Source organism: Strigops habroptila, chromosome 19 (genome assembly GCF_004027225.2).
Source record: "Strigops habroptila isolate Jane chromosome 19, bStrHab1.2.pri, whole genome shotgun sequence".
Taxonomy (NCBI): domain Eukaryota; kingdom Metazoa; phylum Chordata; class Aves; order Psittaciformes; family Psittacidae; genus Strigops; species Strigops habroptila.
Genome location: NC_044295.2, coordinates 3,026,955 through 3,046,695, shown reverse-complemented (window position 1 = coordinate 3,046,695; position 19,741 = coordinate 3,026,955). Strand labels below are relative to the sequence as shown.

Genomic DNA, 19,741 nt, shown 5'->3' with positions numbered 1-19,741 from the left:
GGGAAACCGTCTCTTACATAACTGCCCCCCCCGCCAGCCCGGCCGGTGCCAGGGTCCGGGATGGTCCCAGCGCCAGCGCCCAGATTAGCTGTTCCCTCGTGCTGTCCCTGGGCCACCGCCAGGCCCTGTCCCCTCCCTGTCCCCGCCACCTCCCGCCCTGCCACAGGCAGAGTTTGGGGTCCTTAACCCGTCCCCAGCCCCATAAGTGGGTCCCATCCTGCCCCTTCATCCCAGGGTGCGGGTGCACTGGGGGTGCTGGGAGCTGGTGGTGCCCGGGGCTGCGTTGAGGCCCAGCACGTTCAGCTCACTGGTGATGGAGGCACTGAGGGAGCTCAGATGGGCCCCATTCCCAGCCCCATTCCCATGCCCATCCCAATTCCCAGCCCAATCCCAGACCCAGAGCAATCCCCAACCCACCCCATTCCAATCCCTTCCTATCTCCATTCCTAGTCCATCCCCAGCCCCATCTTCTCCCCATTCTAATGCCTTCCCATTTCCATGCCGTTCCCAGCCCCATCCTCTCCCCATTCCAATTCCTTCCCATCTCCAACTCTAACCCATCCCCAGCCCCATTTCAATTCCTTCCTATCTCCGTTCCATTCCCAACCCCATCGTCTCACCATTCCACTCCCTTCCCATCTCCATCCCTATCCCATCCCATGGGACACTCATGACCATCCCCACTGCTGGGGCACCACAAGGGGGGTGTCACCCCTCGGGCAGCCACATCTTCAGAGGACACACAGAAACTTCCAGCCGCAGGGATGGAGCCGGATTCCTGGATGCTCCCCCCTCCTCCATAGAAGCGCGTTATCGCTCCGTGGGGCCGCATCCGGCCGCGCTGGCGCCCGGCCACATCCCGGGCCCCGCGGCGCTGGCTCTAACCTGGTTACGGGGATGGATGGGCACCGGCACCGGCGCTCACCGGGGGATATAAGGCGGGTTCGGGGCCGGGGAGCGGCGGCGCCGCCGCAGCCATGAGCAGCCTGTCCGCGCTGCGGGAGGGCTACGAGCGCTTCGACCCCCGCGCGTACCTGCACAACAACTACCTGCCCCCCCGCGCAGACTTCTCCTCAGAGGAGTTCGTGGTACCCTGGAAGCTGCGATGTCTCGCTGAGACCTTCGCCACCGGTGAGGGGCGATGGGGAAACCCTATTATGGGGAGGGGGGGGAAACTGAGGCACGGCGAGAGAGAGCCCCCCCTGGCTTCACCCCATCCCCACAGCCCCTTCCCCATCCCTTGGAGGGGGGTTGGAACTGGGTGATGTTAAGGTTCTGCCCATTCATTCCACGGTGCCCACGGGATGCGGTGTTGGGATGGATCCCACCATGTCCGGCTCCTTCCCCAGGTGAGATCCACGGGCGGACGCTGATCGATGTGGGTTCGGGTCCCACCATCTACCAGCTGCTGAGCGCCTGCGACCACTTCGAGGAGATCGTGGCCACCGACTACCTGGCGGTGAACCGGGAGGAGCTGCGGCGCTGGGCGCGGGGGGACCCTGGCACCTTCGACTGGAGCCCCTTCATCCAGCATGTCTGCAAGATTGAGGGGCGCGGGTAGGGGTGGACGGGACCCCGGCGGGCTGGTGGGATGGTCCCTGCGGGATCGTGTCCCCTAATCCCATGGAATCACAGCCTCACATCCCTGAAGGTGCTGGGCTGGTCCCTGTGGGAATGTGTCCCTAAATCCCGTGAGATCGCAGGTCACTTTGGACACTGGGCTGATTCCTGCACTATTGTGTCCCCAAATCCCACGGGATCACAGCCCCCACATCCTGGTGCCTGATCCCTGGAGGATCCTGTCCCCAAACCCCACGGGCTCCCATCCCACATCCCTCAGGTACCAGGCTGCTCCATCCCCACATCCCTGCAGGTGCCAGGTTTCTCCATCCCCACATCCCTGCAGGTGTCAGGCTGATCCCTGGAGGATCCTGTCCCCAACCCCACGGACTCCCATCCCCACATCCCTGCAGGTGCAAGGCTGATCCCTGGAGGATCCTGTCCCCAACCCCACGGACTCCCATCCCCACATCCCTGCAGGTACCAGGCTGCTCCATCCCTGCAGGATCCTGTCCCCAACCCCACGGACTCCCATCCCCACATCCCTGCAGGTACCAGGCTGCTCCATCCCTGCAGGATCCTGTCCCCAACCCCACGGACTCCCATCCCCACATCCCTGCAGGATCCTGTCCCCAACCCCACGAGCTCCCATCCCACATCCCCGCAGGTACCAGGCTGTTCCCTGCCGCGCCCCATCCCCACTAACCCCCCACCCCATGCCCGCAGGGAGCCGTGGCAGGAGAAGGAGCGGCGGCTGCGGGCCCGGCTGCGGCGCATCCTGCCCATCGACGTGCACCGCTCGGAGCCGCTCGGGGCGCCGCTGCGGCCGCGGGCGGACGCGCTGCTCTCGGCGTTCTGCCTGGAGGCGGTGAGCCCGGACCGCGCCGCCTTCGCTCGGGCGCTGGCGCATGTGTCCTCGCTGCTGCGGCCGGGGGGACACGCGGTGCTGCTCGGGGCCCTCGGCGAGTCCTTCTACCTGGCGGGGGCCGCGCGGCTGCCCGTGGTGCCGCTGGACGAGGGCGATGTCCGACGGGCCCTCGACGGCGCCGGCTTCGTGCTGCGGCAGTTCCGCTCCTACGCCATGCCCGCGGCGCTGCGCACCGGCGTGGACGATGTCGATGGTGTCTTCTTCGCCCATGCACAGAAGCCGCTGGAAGAATGAGGGGTCCCACACACCCCAAAACACTGATGTGGGGCGCCCGAGCCCCCCAATAAAGCCCTGAGGTGCATGGAACAGGCTGGTGTTGTTGGAGGGATGCGGGGGGGGGGGGGTCAGGGATGTGGGAGGCTGCAGTGGGGGTTAGGAGGAAGTAATGATGGGGTGTACATGGGGGAGATATGGGATGCATAGATGGGGGATATGGGGCACACAGGGTGGGTACAGGGTGAGAGAAATAGGGTGCAGAAGACATTGATGGCATCTTCTTTGCCCATGTGCAGAAGCTGCTGGAGGAATGAGGGTCCCCACACACCCCACAACACAGATGTGGGGTGCCTGAGCCCCCCAGTAAAGCCCAAGGTGCATGGCACAGCCTGGTGTTGCTGTGGGGCTGCGGGCTTACCCATAGGGCCTGGGGGGGTGTCGGGAAGGCTGCAATGGGGGTTAGGAGAGTGTAAGGATAGAATGTACTGTGGGGGGGATATGGGGAACACAGGGGGGCACAGGGCGAGAGAAGTGGGGTGCAGGATGTGGTGGTTATGGGGTACACCATGGGGTGACAGTGCAGATATGGGGTGCCATGGCGGGGGGGGCACAGGGGGAACAAGAGCCAGGCCCAGCCCAGCTTGAACTTGAACTCGTCTTTATTCACATCCCACAACATACTTGGGGGGGGGGGGGGGGCCCATCCCCGGGGGGGGACCCAGACCCTTTGGCAAGGGGGAGGCTCCCCCAGCCCCAAGGCACCGCTCCAGCCCCACACGTTACACCCACCCCCCCCCGCTAAAGCCAGCCAGCAGCCAGCAGGGCCCCCCCATGCACACACAGACCCCCCCCAGGAGATGTGGGGCACAGGGGGGAGTGGGGTGGAGAAAAGAACAAACCTCAGAAGGCAACTGGGGGAAGGAGCCCATGGCCGGGGGGGGGGGGCCAGGGGGGCGCTTGGCACAGGGCAGGACCCCCGGGGGGGCAGGGGGGGCACAAAGGGCCACATGTGCCCCCCCCCCCGGCAGCTCTAATCAGCTTTGAGGAGGTCAGAGTTGGCCTTGAGGAGGTAGAGGCTGTCGTCCATCAGGAAACTGTGGAGAGGACACAGTGGGGGCTGCGGGGGGGTCCCACCAGCACCCCATGGGCAAGAAGGGGGCCCACAGGACCCCGATAGCAAGATGGAGGCACCCAGCACCCCATGGAGCAAAGAGAGGGGCTCCCGGCATCCCCAGGGTCAAAAGGGGGGCACCCGCAGCACCCCACTTTCAAGGGGGAGACTCCCAGCACACCATGGGAAACGGGGGGAGCAAGAACTCCGGGTTCAAGAGATGGGATCCCAGCACCCCCATTAAGAGGGAGTCCCCAGCACCCCCATTTTAAGGAGCCCCTCAGCACCCCCATATTAAGATGGAGGCCCCTAGCACCCCCATTTCAAGAGGCACTCCCCAGTACTCCCATTTTAAGGAGCCCCCACCACCCCCATTTTAAGAGGGAGCCCCCCAGCACCCATGTTTTAAGAGGGAGCCCCCTGGACCCCATTTAAAGAGGGACCCTCCCAGCACCCCCATATTAAAAGAGAGCCCTGGCACCCCCATTTTAAGGAGCCCCCAGCACCCACGTTTTAAGAAGGAGCCCCACAGTACCCTCATATTAAGAGAGACCTCCCCCCAGCACCCATGTTCTAAAGAGAGTCCCCAGCACCCCCATTAAGAGGGAGCCCCCAGCACCCTGTTTTAAACAGAGCCCCCAGCACCCATGCATTAAGAGGCTCCCCCCAGCACCCCCATTTTAAGGAGCCCCTCAGCACACCCATATCAAGAGGAAGCCCCCAGCACCCCTATTTTAAGAGGGAGACCCCCAGCACATCCATTTTCAGAGGGACCCTCCAGCACCCCCATTTTAAGGAGCTCCCACCACCCCCATTTTAAGAGGGAGCCCCCCAGCACATCCATTTTCAGAGGGACCCTCCAGCACCCCCATTTTAAGGAGCCCCCAGCACCCCAGTTTAACAGGGAGCCCCCAGCACCCGTATTTTAAGAGGGAGCCCCCAGCACCACCATTTTAAGGACTCCTCAGCACCCCCATTAAGAGGGAGCCCCCAGCACCCATGTTCTAAAGAGACCCCCCAGCACCCCCATTAAGAGGGAGCCCCCAGCACTCACGTTCTAAAGGGAGCCCCCAGCACCCTGTTTTAAACAGATCCCCCAGCACCCATGTTCTAAAGGGAGCCCCCAGCACCCCCACTTGACGACGGCCCCCCCGCTGTCGCGGGTGCCGCTGACCTGTAGAAGAGCACGTTGAGCGGGATGGTGCCGACGTGCCAGAGCGCGTGAGCGTCGAGCACCCAGAGCAGGGGCGGGAAGTCGAGCAGCTCGAGCAGCGCCAGCGCCTGCAGCAGCAGCACCACGGCCGCGCACTTCCACACGTGCGGCAGCCGCGGCCGGTTCCGCACGCACCACCGCAGCCACCACGCCACGTTCAGCAGCCCTGCGGCACCACGTGCGCATCCATAGCGAACGGCGGGGGGAGCGCCCACCCGTGGGTGCCCCCCACCACCCAAACAGCCCCGGCCTCACCGATGGCCGCGTTCGCTGCCATGTTGTAGCCGTAGTCGAAGCGGACGAGGGTCAGGTAGGAGATGTGGCAGGCGAGGAAGAGCAGGAGGAAGGCCCTGAAGATGCTGATTAAGGCTGGGCGCTGCAGCCCCAGTGTCCTGGGGACAGGAGGAGGAGGAGGAGGAGAAGGAGGAGGAGGAAGGGGGCACGTCCATCTTCAGAGGGAGCCCCCCCCAGCACCCCCGTTTTAAGGAGCCCCCAGCACCCTCATATTAAGATGGAGCTCCTCAGCACCCCTATTTTAACAGGGAGCCCCCAACACCCACATACTAAGAGGGAGCCCCCAACACCCCCACAGTAATAGGCAGCCCCCAGCACCCCCATATTAAGAGGGAGACCCCAACACCCATGTCTTAATAGGAAGCCCCCAGCACCCACATATTACGGGGGAGCCTCCAGCACCCCCATATTAATAGGAAGCCCCCAGCCCCCCCACTTTAAGATGGAGCCCCCAGTACCTCCACTTTAAGAGGGAGCCCCCAGCACCCATGTTTTAAGAGGAAGCCCCCCCACATCCCTATTTTAACAGGGAGCCCCCAGCACCCCCATATTAATAGGAAGCCCCCAGCCCTTCCACTTTAAGATGAAGCCCCCAGCACCCCCATATTAAGATGGAGCCCCTCAGCACCCCTATTTTAACAGGGAGCCCCCAACACCCTCATAGTAATAGGGAGCCCCCAGCACCCATGTTTTAAGAGGGAGCCTCCCAACACCCCTATTTTCAGAGGAAACCCCCAGCACCCCCACTTTAAGAGGGAGCCCCCAGCACCCATGTTTTAATAGGAAGCCCCCAGCGCCCCCACTTCAAGATGGAGCTCCCAGCACCCCCATATTAAAAGGGAGCTCCCCAGCACCCCTATTTTAACAGGGAGCCCCCAGCACCCCCATATTAATAGGAAGCCCTCCAGCACCCATGTTTTAAGAAGGAGCCTCCCACCACCCCCACATTAAGAGGCACCCCCCAGCACCCCTATTTTAACAGGGAGCCCTCCAGCACCCACGTTTTAAGAGGCCCCCCCAGCACCCCCATACCAAGAGGCCCCCCAGCGCCCCGCAGCACGCACCTGACGCAGCACAGGTACACGGAGTGCAGGACAACGGCCGAAGCACAGAAATAATCCAGTTTCTGTGGGACGGGGACGGGATGAGCCGCGCCGCAGGGCCAGGGGGACCCCAGCCCCACCAGGGGCACCCCAGCCCCACCAGGGGCAGCCCAGCCCGGCTCTGGGGTCAGACCCACAGCGCGGGGGGCGCCGCTCACCTCCGTCACGGCCGTGTCCCTCGTGTGGAAAACAGTGGACCAGAACCAGGCGTTTAAGGAGACCTGTGGGAAAGGGGGGATGAGAGGTGGGAACCCAAAGTGTGGGAGCTGCTTCCCGACCCCCCCCCCCCGAGCAACCCCGGTGCTGCTGCACCCCCCCAAACCCCCCCCTACAACCAGAAGACCTCCCCATAACCCCTTAAGTGAGGATGTGGGGAGGGGATGGGGGTCCTAGCTCATCCAAACCGCTTCCTACGACCAGAAGAACCCCCTAAACCCCTCAAGTGAGGATGTGGGGAGCGGATGGGGGGGTTCTTGCTCACGCAAACCCCTCCCTACAACCAGAAGACCCCCATAACTCCTTAAGTGAGGATGTGGGGAGGGGATGGGGGGTCCCAGCTCATCCAAACCCATCCCTACAACCGCAAGACCACCCCATAATCCCTTAAGCAAGGATATGGGGAGCGGATGGGGGGAGTCCTTGCTCACCCAAACCCCTCCCTACAGCAGAAGACCCCCATAACCCCTTTAGCGAGGATATGGGGAGGGGATGGGGGGGTCCCAGCTCACCCAAACCCCTCCCTACAACCAGAAGAACCCCCTAAACCCCTCAAGTGAGGCTGTGGGGAGCGGATGGGGGGGTTCTTGCTCACCCAAACCCCTTCCTACAACCAGAAGACCCCCCCTAAACCCCTGAAGTGAGGATGTGGGGAAAGAACGGGGGGGTCCCAGCTCACCCAAACCCCTTCCTACAACCAGAGGACCCCTATAACTCCTTAAGTGAGAATGTGGGGAGAGGATGGGGGGTCCCAGCTCATCCAAACCCATCCCTACAACTGGAAGATCCCCCCATAATCCCTTAAGCAAGGATGTGGAGAGAGCATGGGGGCTCCTGGCTCACCCAAACCCTTCCCTACAACCAGAAGAACCCCCTAAACCCCTTAAGTGAGGATGTGGGGAGGGGATGGAGGGGTCCCAGCTCACCCAAACCCCTCCCTACAACCAGAAGACCCCCATAACCCCTTAAGTGAGGATGTGGGGAGGGGATGGAGGGGTCCCAGCTCACCCAAACCCCTCCCTCCAACCAGAAGACCCCCATAACCCCTTAACCGAGGACGTGGCGAGGGGATGGGGGGGTCCCGGCTCACCCAGGCGAAGGCGACGCAGGTGGGGTACATGGGGGAGGCGGGGGGGACGGTGGCTTTGTAGCGCAGCAGCATGATGAAGCTGGCCAGGCCGTTGAGGAAGGAGGCGAAGGCGGAGGCCGGCTCTTGGAAGCACAGGAACCTCGAGAAGGGCCACTGCAATGGACAACGGGGCTGTCGGGGGGCAGAATCGGGGGGGACCCCCCCCCAAGTCGCTCTCTCAGGCTCACCTTGCCATGGAACTGGGGCACCCGGTGGCCCCTCTGCAGGTAGAGCCGCACCGTCAGCCACATGCACTCGTACTTGCAGTCATCGCGGCAGGTCCAGCCTGTGGCCGGGGACACGAGCGGTCCCTGCCCCGGCCGCCGGCTCCTCCCCAGTCCCTCCCAGTCCGGACCATGGGGCACTGGGACCCAGCCCCGGGGAGCCGGGGGGGATTCACCCTGTGCGGTGCTGGCCACAGGGAGGGCACCCAAGTGGGTCCCAGCAGCTCCCAGTGTGGCCCGGGGGCTTCCAGGATGGTCCAAGAGGCCCCCGGGGTGGTTCGGTGTCCCCCCCACCCAGCACGGCCCAGTGAGCCCCTGCACCCCCAGCACGTCCCAGCGTGGCTCCAGAACAGCCCAGTGCCCCCCAGTACAGCCCAGTGCCCCCCAGCACAGCCCCAGCATGGTCTGATGCCCCCCAGCACAGCGCAGTGACCCCCAGTACAGAATCAGCATGGCCCAGTGACCCCCAGTATGGCCCAGTGCCTCCCAGTGCTTCCCAGTCCATCGCAGTGCTTCCAAATCCATCCCAGTGCTTCCCAACGCTTCCCAATCCGTCCCAGCACCTCCCCATCCATCCCAGCGCCTCTTAATCTATCGCAGTGCCTCCCAGTGCTTCCCAGCACTTCCCAATCCATCCCAGTGCCTCCCAATCCATCACAGTGCTTCTCAAAGCTTCACAGCGCTTCCGAGTCCATCCCAATGCTTCCCAACGCTTCCTAACCCATCCCAACACTTCCCAAGCCATCCCAGCGCCCCCAATCCACCCCAGAGTTTCCCAGTACTTCCCAGTCCGTCCCAGTGCTTCCCAATCTACCCCAGTGCCTCCTAATCCATCCCAGTACTTCTCAATGCTTCACAGCGCTTCCCAGGCCACCCCAGCGCTTCCCAGCGCTTCCCAACTCTTCCCAATACATCCCATCGCCTCCCAATCCATCCCAGAGCTTCCCAGTGCTTCCCAACACTTCCCAGTCCACCCCAGCGCTTCCCAATCCATCCCAACACTTCCCAACACCTCCCAATCCATTGCAATCCACCCCAGCGCCTCCAACTACCCGCTCAGGGGAGGGGGCGTGGCCTCCCATTAGCCCCGCCCTAGTAGGCGTGTCCCGGCGGCGGCGGGCGGCGGCAGCCAATGAGCGCGGGCGGGCGGTACCTGTGAGCACCATGTACAGCGGCTGCCGGGCGCGGAACGCGCGCAGCGCCGCCCCGGAGCAGTTGTGGCGCTCGCAGCGGCTCAGGCACTCGCGGTACAGCGGCTCCCGGTCCCCCTGCGAGCCCCGCGCCGGCACCGCCGCCCCCAGCAGCAGCAGCAGCGCGGCCCGAGCCGCGCCACAGGCCGCCATCGCCGCCCGGAACGGACCGGCCGCTTCCGCCACAACCCGGAAACCGGGGCGGCGCGGAGCGTTGTGGGATACAGAGCCCTAACGGGGCGAGAGGATCATGGGATGTATCCCCCCCCTCCACACACAGCCCCCGCCAAACCGGGGCCATGCGAGGCCGGGACCCCGACGTGGCCGCTCTCCCTACGGGTGCCACCCCCTTGGCTCCGGCTCCCCGCTTGGGGCCGCGGGTGGTCCATGGGGGCACATGCGGGGTGTGATGCTCCCGGGGGACCCCGCGTCCTCGCCGCTCCCCGTGCACCCGAGCAGCGGTTGGAGCTGGAGCAGTGGGTCGTGCCCGTGGTGCGGGGCAAGCGCCGGCTCCCGCCGCCTCACTGGGGAATCACTGGGTGCTGCTGGAGTGTCCCCGTGCCCTAGGCTGGCCCTGGCCCGCTGACCCGGTCCCTGAGGATTGTCCCTGTACCCCCGGAGTGTCCCCATGTCCCTGTCCCTTAGGAGTGTCTCTATGTCCCTGTACCCCAGGAGTGTTCCCAAGCCCAGGAGTGTCTCTATGTCCCTGTACCCCAGCAGTGTTCCCATGCCCAGGACTGTCCCTATACCCCAGCAGTGTCTCCATGTCCTTGTCCCCCAGGAATGTTCCCATGTCCCTGTCGCTTAGAAGTGTCTCCATGTCCCTGTACCCCAGGACTGTCCCTGTACCCCAGGAGTGTTCCCATGTCCCTGTCCCCCAGGATTGTCTCTGTCCTCCAGGAGTGTTCCCATGTCCCTGTACCCCAGGAGTGTTTCCAAGCCCGGGACTGTCCCCGTACCCCAGGACTGTCCCCCCATCCCCACACCCGCGAGCGGCATCACCGTCCCCCTCCCCCGGTGACCGTCACCCCCGAAGCGGGCCAGGGGCCAGTTACGGGGACAGGGTCAGAGCTCTTGTGTGCGTGTCCCTCCAAAAAGCCTCCGCACCCCGCCCCTGCAGCCCCCCCCGGGGGTTACCGGGGCGAGCACCGGGGGGATTCCGCTCGGGGCGGGGGGGGGGATGTCCGGTGCGGCGGGAGCGCGCACGGAGGAGTGAGGGGGGCCGGGATCGGGACGCGCCTTCGCCCGGGGCCGGGAGCGCGGCGCGGCCCCGTGAGGCGGAGCCCGGGAGCGGCGGGAGGCGGCGGCTCCGCACCGCAAACTTTCCCGGAGCGGCCGGCGGGGGCCATGGGCCGCGGCCCGCGCTGAGCACCATGATCCCCGCCGGGGGCTGCCTCCGCGCCGCGCTGCTGCTCATCGCCGCCCTCTGCCCCGCCACCGCCGCCGAAGGTGGGTCCGGACCGAGCAGGACCGCGACGGGGCGGAACGGGGAAGGCGGGGGGGGGTGGGGGCGGAACGAGAGGACACCGGGCCTCGGGAGGACTTTGAGCAAAGTTTTGCATAGGAGCGAATGGGGGGGACAGGGGGGAGGCGACACCGGGCAGCGGGGCCGGTGTGCCCGAGGATCTCTCGGTTGAATGTGACCGGACCGCCCCCTCCCCGGTGCTGCCTCGGTCCCCCCCCCGGTTCTCCCCGCCTCGGGTAGCGCGTCCCCGCACTGCAGGGGCCGGGGCCGGACTGGGCTGGACTGGCAGACGCTGGGCCCCCCCCGCCGAACGGGACGAGTCCCGGGTCCGCTCCCCCGGGTGGAGTTTGGGAGTCCCGGTGCCGCCCAGAGCGGGGACCCCCCCACACACGTCTGCAGCCGCTCCCCCGGTAACACCGGGGAAAGTGGGGTCCGGGGGGACCCCGAGTTCTCGGGTTCTCTTCCCGCAGCCCCGGGGGGGTTTCGGGGCGCGGGGCGGGCGCGGTGCCCCACGGAGCACGGGTGGGTGGTGGGTGGGTGCGTCCCCGTCGCTCCCATCCACATTCTCGACGTGCCGCACCCTGCCCAGCCCGGGAGAGCGGCCGGGAGGGAGCGCTGGAGCCGGGGCAGGAGCGGGGCACAGCGCGGGGGGCCCCAGGGTGGGCATTAACCCATTCCCCCCCCCCCTCCAAGCGACCGTCGGGGTTTGACGCCGCAGCCCCGTGTTGGGGGGCAGGTCCTGCACTGGGGGGGGTTTGGGATGTGGGGGCTCACTGGGCGCTCTCTGATCCTGGCACCCCACAGCTCGCCCCGCTGTGAGGGTCTGTGCTTGCAGTTCCGGGGTGGAACACACCAGGGTGTCCCCACAGCCCCAACCCCATCTCTGGGGCCGGATCCATGTGTTGGGAATGAGCGGCAGCACCAGCTCCGGGAGCACCGGAGCAGCCCCATGGGCAATGATGTGGCCCATGGGCTTTGCTGGATGCTTTGGTGGTTGCTCTTGGGCAGACAGGGTGATCCATGGTGATCCAGATCCAGGCAGGATGGATCACTGACCCGGGCAGGGACCTGGAGGAGCAGCCAGGCCCGAAGCCCATGGGATGGAGCCGGGATCCCACCGGGACCTGGCCCTGCCGCCATCCCGCCTGCCCTTTGCCCTGGGGAAGCCGGTGGCATCCTCTGCACGCACTGTGGGGCCGGTGCAGTGCAGACCTTGAGCTTTGGCCGCCCGCTCCGACGGCACAGAGCCCCTCCAGTGCCGTGGGGTGAGAGCTGCACCCCAAATCCGGGGAGCTCCCCCCTTCCTGGGGCTGTTTTCCTTGGCTCGGCGGCCCTGGAGGCGGCTCCATGAGCAGCTGCCCGCACCGGGGGCTGTCACTCAGCCGTGGCGCAGCCGCCAGCCCCCGGGGGGACACCGGCCACTCGCCGGCTCCGGCCACGGCGCTCCGAGGAGGGGACGGTGGCGGCGCACAGGGACTGGTGGCACTTGGGTCAGCACCGGAGCGGTGCCGGGGTCTGGCTGTGTGGGTTCACTGCGGTGCCGGGGGCCGCGGGTGTGCCGGGGCTGCGCCGTGCCCGCCAGCCCTGCGTCACCGCTGCTCCCCAAACACGCCTGACCTGAAAAGGCGGTTCCTGCCGGGAGCGGGCGGCCGGGGCCCCGTGCCACCCGCGGCCGTGACTCACCGGGCCCGGGGCGGGCGCCGGCCCCCCCCCCCCCCCCCTCCACCGCCCGCCCCGACGCCGCGGGGATGGTCGCGCTCCGGCAGCCATCGCCGCTCCACAACAATCGGGGCTTGTCTCTTCCAGCCCCCCCTTTACCCTCCCCAAACCAGCGTGGGCAGAGCAATTCCTGCCCCCGGCCCCGCTCCGCATGGCCGGGGTTATGGGTCCCTTCCCCATAACCCAGCACCGGGGTGATGTCGGCCTCCCGGTTGTCGCTGGCGCGGGGCCGGGTGCCAAAGCGGGAGCAGCCTCGCCGCGTGCCGGGGTGGGAGCAGCGATCCAGGAAGCCCATCGGAAGCTGTTGGGAGCAGCCCCGGAGATAAACGGGGGCCGGCAGAGCCGTGGCATTTCCTGCGGAGGCTGGGGCCGGTTTCCCGCAGGGATGAGGATGGGACGGGCGAGGGGAACCCACTGAGCTCCTGCTCCATCCCCACAGTGTGCACAGGGACCGACATGAAGCTGCTGCGTCCCTCCAGCCCCGAGAGCCACTACGAGACCCTGCGGCACCTCTACCAGGGCTGCCAAGTGGTTCAGGGCAACCTGGAGCTCACCTACCTGCCCGCCGACGCCGACACCACCTTCCTCAAGGTGTGCTGGGGGGAAAGCACCCCATGGGGGGACACAGCAGGGATCCATCCAGCTCCTCACCCCTGTCCCCACATCCTTAGGACATCAAGGAGGTGCAAGGCTACGTGCTGATCGCTGAGAACCAAGTGAGCGGGTTGGAGCTGCAGAACCTGCGCATCATCCGGGGCACGCAGCTCTTCCAGGAGCGCTTTGCCTTGACTGTGATGGGCAACGCCGGCCCCAGCGGCACACCGGGGCTGCGCCAGCTCGGCATGCGGCACCTCACAGGTCAGGGACCCTTCCCTGGGGTTCCTTGCGGTTGGATGCTCTCTATCCAAGGCTGGGGGTCCCTATGGGGCTGTCCCCATGCTGATCCCCCCCGTCATTGCGTGTCCCTGCACAGAGATCCTGAAGGGAGGCGTACGCATCGAGAGGAACCCGCAGCTCTGCTTCCAGGAGACCATCCTCTGGTCCGACATCTTGCACCGGCACAACGAGCTCCAGACCGAGATCCATGTGGAGAGCACCCGCAGCCGTCCCTGTGAGCCCCGGGGGGGTGGTACCCAGGGAGGGGGTGCAGGGGTTGCCGTCCCGCCCCATGGCATCACCCGCTCACGGCATTCCCGGCGCAGGTCCCGACTGCCAGGCGCTGTGTGCCGAGGGGCACTGCTGGGGCGACGGGCCACAGGACTGCCAGACACGTGAGTACGAAGCCTGCAGCCCCCCATGGGACCCCCAAAACCACCAGGAAGCCCTTCCCATGCTCTTGCCTCATTGATCCCACTGGATCAATGGTCCTGGAGATTCCCTGGACTTTCTGCTTGGTTGTCCCTGTCCCACTGACCCACTGACACCCAAAGCCCTGCCTGAGCATCCCCACTTGCCCCCTCAATCCCTGCCCTACCACCAACACCCCCCAGATCCCTGCCCTGGGAACCCACCTCCTCACCCAGGGCACCCCCACATCCCCTTGTTGGGGTCCCCGTCCCCACCAGCTCCCTCTTTTCCCCCTCCCTTAGTGACCAACAGCATCTGCCATGGGTGCCCGCGCTGCAAGGGCACGAAGCCGACCGACTGCTGCCACGAGCAATGCGCCGCCGGCTGCACCGGCCCCAAGCACTCCGACTGCCTGGTGCGCACCGGGAATGGGGTGGGCACACCGGGAATGGGATGGGATGGGGGGGTCTCACACCAGCCGTTGTGTCCCCCCCACCCCGTCCCCAGGCGTGCCTGAACTTCAACCGGAGCGGGATCTGCGAGCTGCACTGTCCCCCCCTCGTCATCTACAACTCGGACACCTTCGAGTCGGTGCCCAACCGCGATGGACGTTACACGTTCGGTGCCAGCTGCGTGAGCCAATGTCCCTGTGAGCACTGTGATAATGGGGACGGGGGGGTCCGGTGCTCGCCGTGGCCCTGACCCCCGCTCTGCACCCCTCAGACAACTACCTCGCCACGGAGGTGGGCTCCTGCACCCTCGTGTGCCCCCACAACAGCCAGGAGGTGACGGTCAACAACGTCCAGAAGTGTGAGAAGTGCAGCAAGCCCTGCCCGGATGGTGAGCAGCACCCGAGAGCCGTGGATGGGGGGTACCTGGGGGTGCATGGGGGGTGCTGGCTGTGGGGCAGGAGGAGGGGGTCCCAATGGAGCCCCCCAGCCCTGCCGTGCCCCCCGCAGTGTGCTATGGGCTGGGAGTGGATTTCCTCAAGGGTGTCCGTGCTGTGAACGCATCCAACATCCAGCACTTCGCCGGGTGCACCAAGATCTTCGGCAGCTTGGCCTTCCTCCCCGAGACCTTCGCTGGGTAACGCCTTGTCCCCCCCCCGCCTTGAACCCACGGTGGATGTTGGGGACCCCAAACCAGAACATTCCCCTTCCCTCCCTCCCGGCAGGGACCCCAGCACCAACACACCGCCCCTGGACCCCAAACTGCTGCACATCTTTGAGAGCCTGGAGGAGCTGACGGGTGAGAACCAGGCACCGGGGGCTTCGGATGCGGGGGGGGACACGGTGTGGTGACACTCAGCTCCCCACAGGCTACCTCTACATCGCTGCCTGGCCGCCCAGCTGGCAGGACCTGGGGGTCTTCCAAAACCTGCGCATCATCCGGGGCCGGGTGCTGCACAAGTGAGGGGGATATGGGGACATGGGGGGATGTGGGGATTGGGAGGAATGTGGGGAATGTGGGGACATAGGGGGGATGTGGGGACACAGGAGGGATGGGACATGGGGGGAATGTGGGGACACAGGGGGATGTGGGAACATAGAGGGGATATGGGGACATATTGAGGATGGGACATAGGGGGATGTGGGGACACAGGGGGACGTGGGGATCAGGAGGATGTGGGCACACAGAGGGGGATATGAGGACATGGTGGGGATGTGGGTACACGGGGGGATGTGGGGACACAGGGACACACACAGACACAAGGATGGGGGGATGTGGGGGCACACGGGGGGACACACGTGCTCACCGTCGCTGTGCCGGCAGTGGCGCCTACTCGCTGACGCTGCGGGACCTGTCGGTGCGGGCGCTGGGGCTGCGGGCCCTGCAGGAGATCAGCAGCGGGATGGTGCTCGTCCACCACAACCCCCAGCTCTGCTTCCTCCAGAAGGTGCCGTGGGGCAGCATCTTCCGCAACCCCCGGCAGCACCTCTTCCAGACCCACAACAAGTCCCCTGAGCAGTGCGGTCAGTGGCACCCAGGGGAGATGGGGATGGTGATGGGGGGTGTGGAGCTGGAGGAACCCCCCCTGATGCTCATTGTGTCCTGCAGAGAGCGAGGGGCTGGTTTGCTTCCACCTCTGTGCCCATGGGCACTGCTGGGGCCCCGGCCCGACCCAGTGCGTCGCCTGCGAGCGGTTCCTGCGGGGCCAGGAGTGCGTCGCCTCCTGCAACCTCCTGGATGGGTGAGGACTCAGCCCAGGGGACAGCGCTTTGGGGGTCCGGGACCCCCATCCCATGGTCCCTTCTCCCTACAGAGCCATCCGGGAGCACGCCAACGGGACGCGGTGCCTGCCCTGCCACCCAGAGTGCCAGCCCCAGAACGGCACTGAGACCTGCTTCGGACCGGTGAGGATGGGGATGCACACACATATGGGGTGTCCCCGAATTCCCAGGTCCCTCCAACCGCCCCATTCCCGCAGGAAGCGGACCAGTGCGTGGCTTGTGCCCACTACAAGGACGCGCAGCAGTGCGTGCGCCGGTGCCCCAGCGGGGTGAAGGCGGACTCCTCCTTCGTTCCCGTTTGGAAGTATCCAGATGAAAACGGTGTTTGCCAGCTCTGCCCCACCAACTGCACCCACTCGTGAGTTGAGGGGGGTCCCAACACGGACAGGGGGGTGTGGGGGGCTGCTGATGGTGGGAATGCTGCACACTGTGTCCCTAGGTGCACGATCCGGGATGAGGATGGCTGTCCCGTGGACCAGAAGCCAAGGTACGAGCGTGGGTGCCCTGTGCCACCCTGACCCCCACCACTTTGGGTGCTGGTCCAGCCTGGACACCGCCCCCCACCCCATCACCATCTCCCCCACGGTGGTCACCTCCTGCCCTGCAGCCAGGTCACGTCCATCATCGCTGGTGTGGTTGGGGCTCTGCTGGTCGTCGTCCTCCTGCTCATCACCGTTGTCTGCGTCAAGCGCCGGCGGCAGCAGGAGCGGAAGCACACCATGCGGCGCCTGCTGCAGGAGACCGAGGTGGGGATGCTGGAACCTGCGTGGGGATGGACCCCCTCAGCACCCAGGGGTGCCAGGAGCATGGTCCCCCCTCATCCTTCTGTACCCCGCAGCTGGTGGAGCCGCTGACGCCCAGCGGGGCCCTCCCCAACCAGGCCCAGATGCGGATCCTCAAGGAGACGGAGCTCAAGAAAGTCAAAGTCTTGGGCTCCGGTGCTTTCGGCACCGTCTACAAGGTGAGGGGTGGTGGGTGCCACCGGTGGGCTGCGACCTTCCCCGCTCTGCACCCCTCACCCATGTGTGTCCCCTCCCAGGGCATCTGGATCCCTGACGGCGAGAGCGTGAAGATCCCGGTGGCCATCAAGGTCTTGCGGGAGAACACGTCACCCAAAGCCAACAAGGAGATCCTGGACGTGAGTGTGGCAGCGGTGCCGGCGGGTGAGCGGTGCCAGCGGCGGCCCCTGCCCATCCTGACCCCCCCTCGCTGCCCACAGGAGGCCTATGTGATGGCAGGGGTGGGCAGCCCCTACGTGTCCCGGCTGCTGGGCATCTGCCTGACCTCCACGGTGCAGCTGGTGACACAACTGATGCCCTACGGCTGCCTCCTGGACTATGTGCGCGAGAACAAGGACCACATCGGCTCCCAGGACCTGCTCAACTGGTGTGTGCAGATCGCCAAGGTAAGACAGGGGGGGTCTTGGGGTGCTGGAAGGGGGTTCATGGACACAGCCTGACCCATGGTGACCTCCAGGGGATGAGTTACCTGGAGGAGGTGCGGTTGGTGCACCGGGACCTGGCTGCTCGCAACGTCCTCGTCAAGAGCCCCAACCATGTCAAGATCACTGACTTCGGGCTGGCCCGGCTGCTCGACATCGATGAGACTGAGTACCACGCTGATGGCGGCAAGGTGGGAGCTGGGGACACAGTGATGGGGACCACAGTGCCCCCCTCCGAGTCCTGCTCACCTCTCCATCCTCCCTGTCCCAGGTGCCCATCAAGTGGATGGCGTTGGAGTCCATCCTCCGCCGGCGCTTCACGCACCAGAGCGATGTCTGGAGCTATGGTACATTGGGGTGGCCCTGGATTGGTGTTGGGGGTGGTCCAGGGGCATCGCTGACCCATGTCCCCATCCCTCCAGGCGTCACTGTGTGGGAGCTGATGACCTTTGGGGCGAAGCCCTACGAGGGGATCCCTGCCCGGGAGATCCCGGACCTGCTGGAGAAGGGCGAGAGGCTGCCGCAGCCGCCCATCTGCACCATCGATGTCTACATGATCATGGTGAAATGTACGTGGAGGGGACAAGGACACAGGATGGGGACAGGGCGCCGTGGTGGCACCTCACTCCTGGTCCTGACGGCGCCCGGCTCTGCCCCCAGGCTGGATGATTGACTCCGAAAGCCGGCCCAAGTTTCGGGAGCTGGTCACCGAGTTCTCCCGCATGGCCCGGGACCCCCAGCGCTTTGTGGTCATCCAGGTACATGGGTCCCTTGAGGTCCTGTCCTCCGCCTCAGCACCCCAGTGTGGGCACTGACCGCTCTACTCCCCATCCAGAACGACATGGCCGGGCTGCCCGGCTCCATCGACAGCACCTTCTACCGGGCCCTGCTGGAGGAGGAGGACATGGAGGACCTGGTGGACGCTGAGGAGTACCTGGTCCCTCACCACGGCTTCTTCAGCGCCGAGACCTCCACCACCTACCGCAGCTGCATCTCCTCCATGCAGGTAAGGGGCTTTGGGGTGACCCAGTGCCAGGTCTGGCTGGTACCCACCCTGTCAGTGGGCACCAGGACAGTGTCCTCGCTCCGGGCTGCAAGCACCCACCTCTGCGTCTTCTCCTGCACCCAGAGCACGGCAGAGACCCCCGTGGACGCAGAGGAGGGCGAGAGCTTGGCCCCCTTCCCCTTCCCACCGCAGGGCCTGGCGGAGGGGCCGGAGGGCCCCGTGCTGGAGGCACCGGAGGGGGATGCCGGGGTCAAGGCAGCCCTGCAGAGCCCGTTGTCGGTGCGGGAGCCCGTTGCCGTGCCGCCGCGGTACAGCGAGGATCCCACCACGCTGGTGGCCGAGGACAGCGAGGAGCCCGAGGGCTTCACCCCAGCGCCCCGCAGCACCATGCCAGGTAGGGAGGGGACGGTGGGGCCCTGCCCCATCACCACCCTCTATAGCCCCTAACGCAGCCCGTGTCCCCACAGAGTACGTCAACCAAGCCGAGGAGCGGCGGTCGCCACCCCGGCACCCCCGTGCGCCCCCGTCCCCGCCAGACAAGCCCAAGGGGCACCAGGGCTTGAAGAATGGGCTCATCAAGGAAGCCAAGCACCCGTTTGGGCACACCGTGGAGAACCCCGAGTACCTGGCACCCCCCGGCACCCCCTTCAGCCAGGCCTTCGACAATCCCTACTACTGGAACCAGGACCCCCCCAAGGCTGGTGGCCCCGAGGGTGGCCCCGGCACGACACCAACGGCTGAGAACCCTGAGTACCTCGGCCTGGCCGGCCCCGACAGCGCGGCAGCATAGGGCCGGGTCATGGAGACCCCCCCACTTCGCCAAGGCAGCTTGGGGAGGGACAGCATGAGGCGAGACATGGACGTGGGGCTGGTGGCTGTCCCCAGTGCTGTGGGGTGACACTGGCCACGGAGGGCTGGGAATGCCCAGGATGCTGTGGGACAGCAAGTGTGGGGACAAAGAGGGGTCCCCTCGCCACAGCTGGGCATTGGTGTGGGGTGACCCACAAGCTGGATGGTGCTGGGGCTGCAACCGGGAGCAGCTTGGCGTGGAGCAGGACACGCTGGCACCGTCACCCCAATGGCTCCTGTGCCAGCACCCACCTCTCCAGGGCTCATCCCGTGACCCGTCACCGCTGCCCTCCTTCCCCGGTGCGCAGCAGCACCGGGACACACGGACTTGCACTGAGACAGGCGGACGCCGGGCGCGTGTCCCGGCTCCTTTGGAAGCCGAGATGTATATTTGATAATTGTACATTGGGTTTTTCTACCCCCTTGGTCCGTGTGGTTCCTGCGGCTCCAGCTCCCAAGGACCAGCGTGTCCCGTCCCTCCCGGCCTCAGCTGCCAGCACCCCTGGAGGCAGCGCAGGGCAGGACCCACTTACCTGGAGGATACAAGCCTTGATCTCCC

The 19,741-nt window shown here is 65.9% G+C and overlaps 3 protein-coding genes across 4 annotated transcripts; 2 read left to right on the top strand and 1 right to left on the bottom strand.

Moving 5' to 3' along the window:
• Positions 1-79: 79 nt before the first annotated feature.
• PNMT (phenylethanolamine N-methyltransferase) lies at positions 80-2,794 on the top strand. Its single transcript, XM_030508519.1, has 3 exons — positions 80-1,131; positions 1,350-1,557; positions 2,287-2,794. The coding sequence occupies exons 1-3, from the start codon at positions 978-980 to the stop codon at positions 2,720-2,722; spliced, it is 798 nt and encodes a 265-aa protein (XP_030364379.1). The 5' UTR covers positions 80-977; the 3' UTR covers positions 2,723-2,794.
• A 551-nt stretch (positions 2,795-3,345) lies between these two features.
• On the bottom strand, positions 3,346-9,369 carry PGAP3 (post-GPI attachment to proteins phospholipase 3). Its single transcript, XM_030508510.1, has 8 exons — positions 9,148-9,369; positions 7,959-8,056; positions 7,732-7,884; positions 6,584-6,646; positions 6,387-6,448; positions 5,284-5,420; positions 4,990-5,194; positions 3,346-3,798 (listed from the first exon to the last, which is right to left on the bottom strand). Exons 1-8 carry the CDS (start codon positions 9,335-9,337, stop codon positions 3,735-3,737), a joined length of 972 nt encoding a protein of 323 aa, XP_030364370.1. The 5' UTR covers positions 9,338-9,369; the 3' UTR covers positions 3,346-3,734.
• A 1,064-nt stretch (positions 9,370-10,433) lies between these two features.
• ERBB2 (erb-b2 receptor tyrosine kinase 2) lies at positions 10,434-19,600 on the top strand. 2 transcript variants are annotated; one of them, XM_030508384.1, is made up of 27 exons: positions 10,434-10,633; positions 12,808-12,959; positions 13,040-13,226; positions 13,342-13,479; positions 13,571-13,639; positions 13,958-14,070; positions 14,163-14,304; positions 14,379-14,495; positions 14,615-14,741; positions 14,830-14,903; positions 14,974-15,064; positions 15,429-15,628; positions 15,714-15,846; positions 15,919-16,009; positions 16,084-16,244; positions 16,326-16,373; positions 16,494-16,632; positions 16,725-16,847; positions 16,926-17,024; positions 17,106-17,291; positions 17,363-17,518; positions 17,599-17,674; positions 17,750-17,896; positions 17,988-18,085; positions 18,163-18,333; positions 18,457-18,727; positions 18,801-19,600. In XM_030508384.1, exons 1-27 carry the CDS (start codon positions 10,558-10,560, stop codon positions 19,121-19,123), a joined length of 3,708 nt encoding a protein of 1,235 aa, XP_030364244.1. In that variant the 5' UTR covers positions 10,434-10,557; the 3' UTR covers positions 19,124-19,600. The 2 variants fall into 2 exon arrangements, with proteins under 2 accessions (XP_030364244.1, XP_030364245.1); XM_030508385.1 differs by lacking the exon at positions 10,434-10,633 and adding an exon at positions 10,964-11,059.
• The last annotated feature ends 141 nt before the right edge of the window (positions 19,601-19,741 follow it).

Coding starts and splice junctions, on each gene's coding strand:
- ERBB2 (XM_030508384.1), top strand. CDS start 10,558: ATGATCCCCGCCGGGGGCTGCCTCCGCGCCGCGCTGCTGCTCATCGCC. Junction 14,305..14,378: donor CTGCGTGAGCCAATGTCCCT/GTGAGCACTGTG, acceptor TGCACCCCTCAG/ACAACTACCTCGCCACGGAG. Junction 14,496..14,614: donor CAGCAAGCCCTGCCCGGATG/GTGAGCAGCACC, acceptor TGCCCCCCGCAG/TGTGCTATGGGCTGGGAGTG.
- PGAP3 (XM_030508510.1), bottom strand. CDS start 9,337: ATGGCGGCCTGTGGCGCGGCTCGGGCCGCGCTGCTGCTGCTGCTGGGG. Junction 8,057..9,147: donor GCTGTACATGGTGCTCACAG/GTACCGCCCGCC, acceptor CCCCGGCCACAG/GCTGGACCTGCCGCGATGAC. Junction 7,885..7,958: donor TGCCCCAGTTCCATGGCAAG/GTGAGCCTGAGA, acceptor TGTCCATTGCAG/TGGCCCTTCTCGAGGTTCCT.
- PNMT (XM_030508519.1), top strand. CDS start 978: ATGAGCAGCCTGTCCGCGCTGCGGGAGGGCTACGAGCGCTTCGACCCC. Junction 1,132..1,349: donor CGCTGAGACCTTCGCCACCG/GTGAGGGGCGAT, acceptor CTCCTTCCCCAG/GTGAGATCCACGGGCGGACG. Junction 1,558..2,286: donor TGCAAGATTGAGGGGCGCGG/GTAGGGGTGGAC, acceptor CCATGCCCGCAG/GGAGCCGTGGCAGGAGAAGG.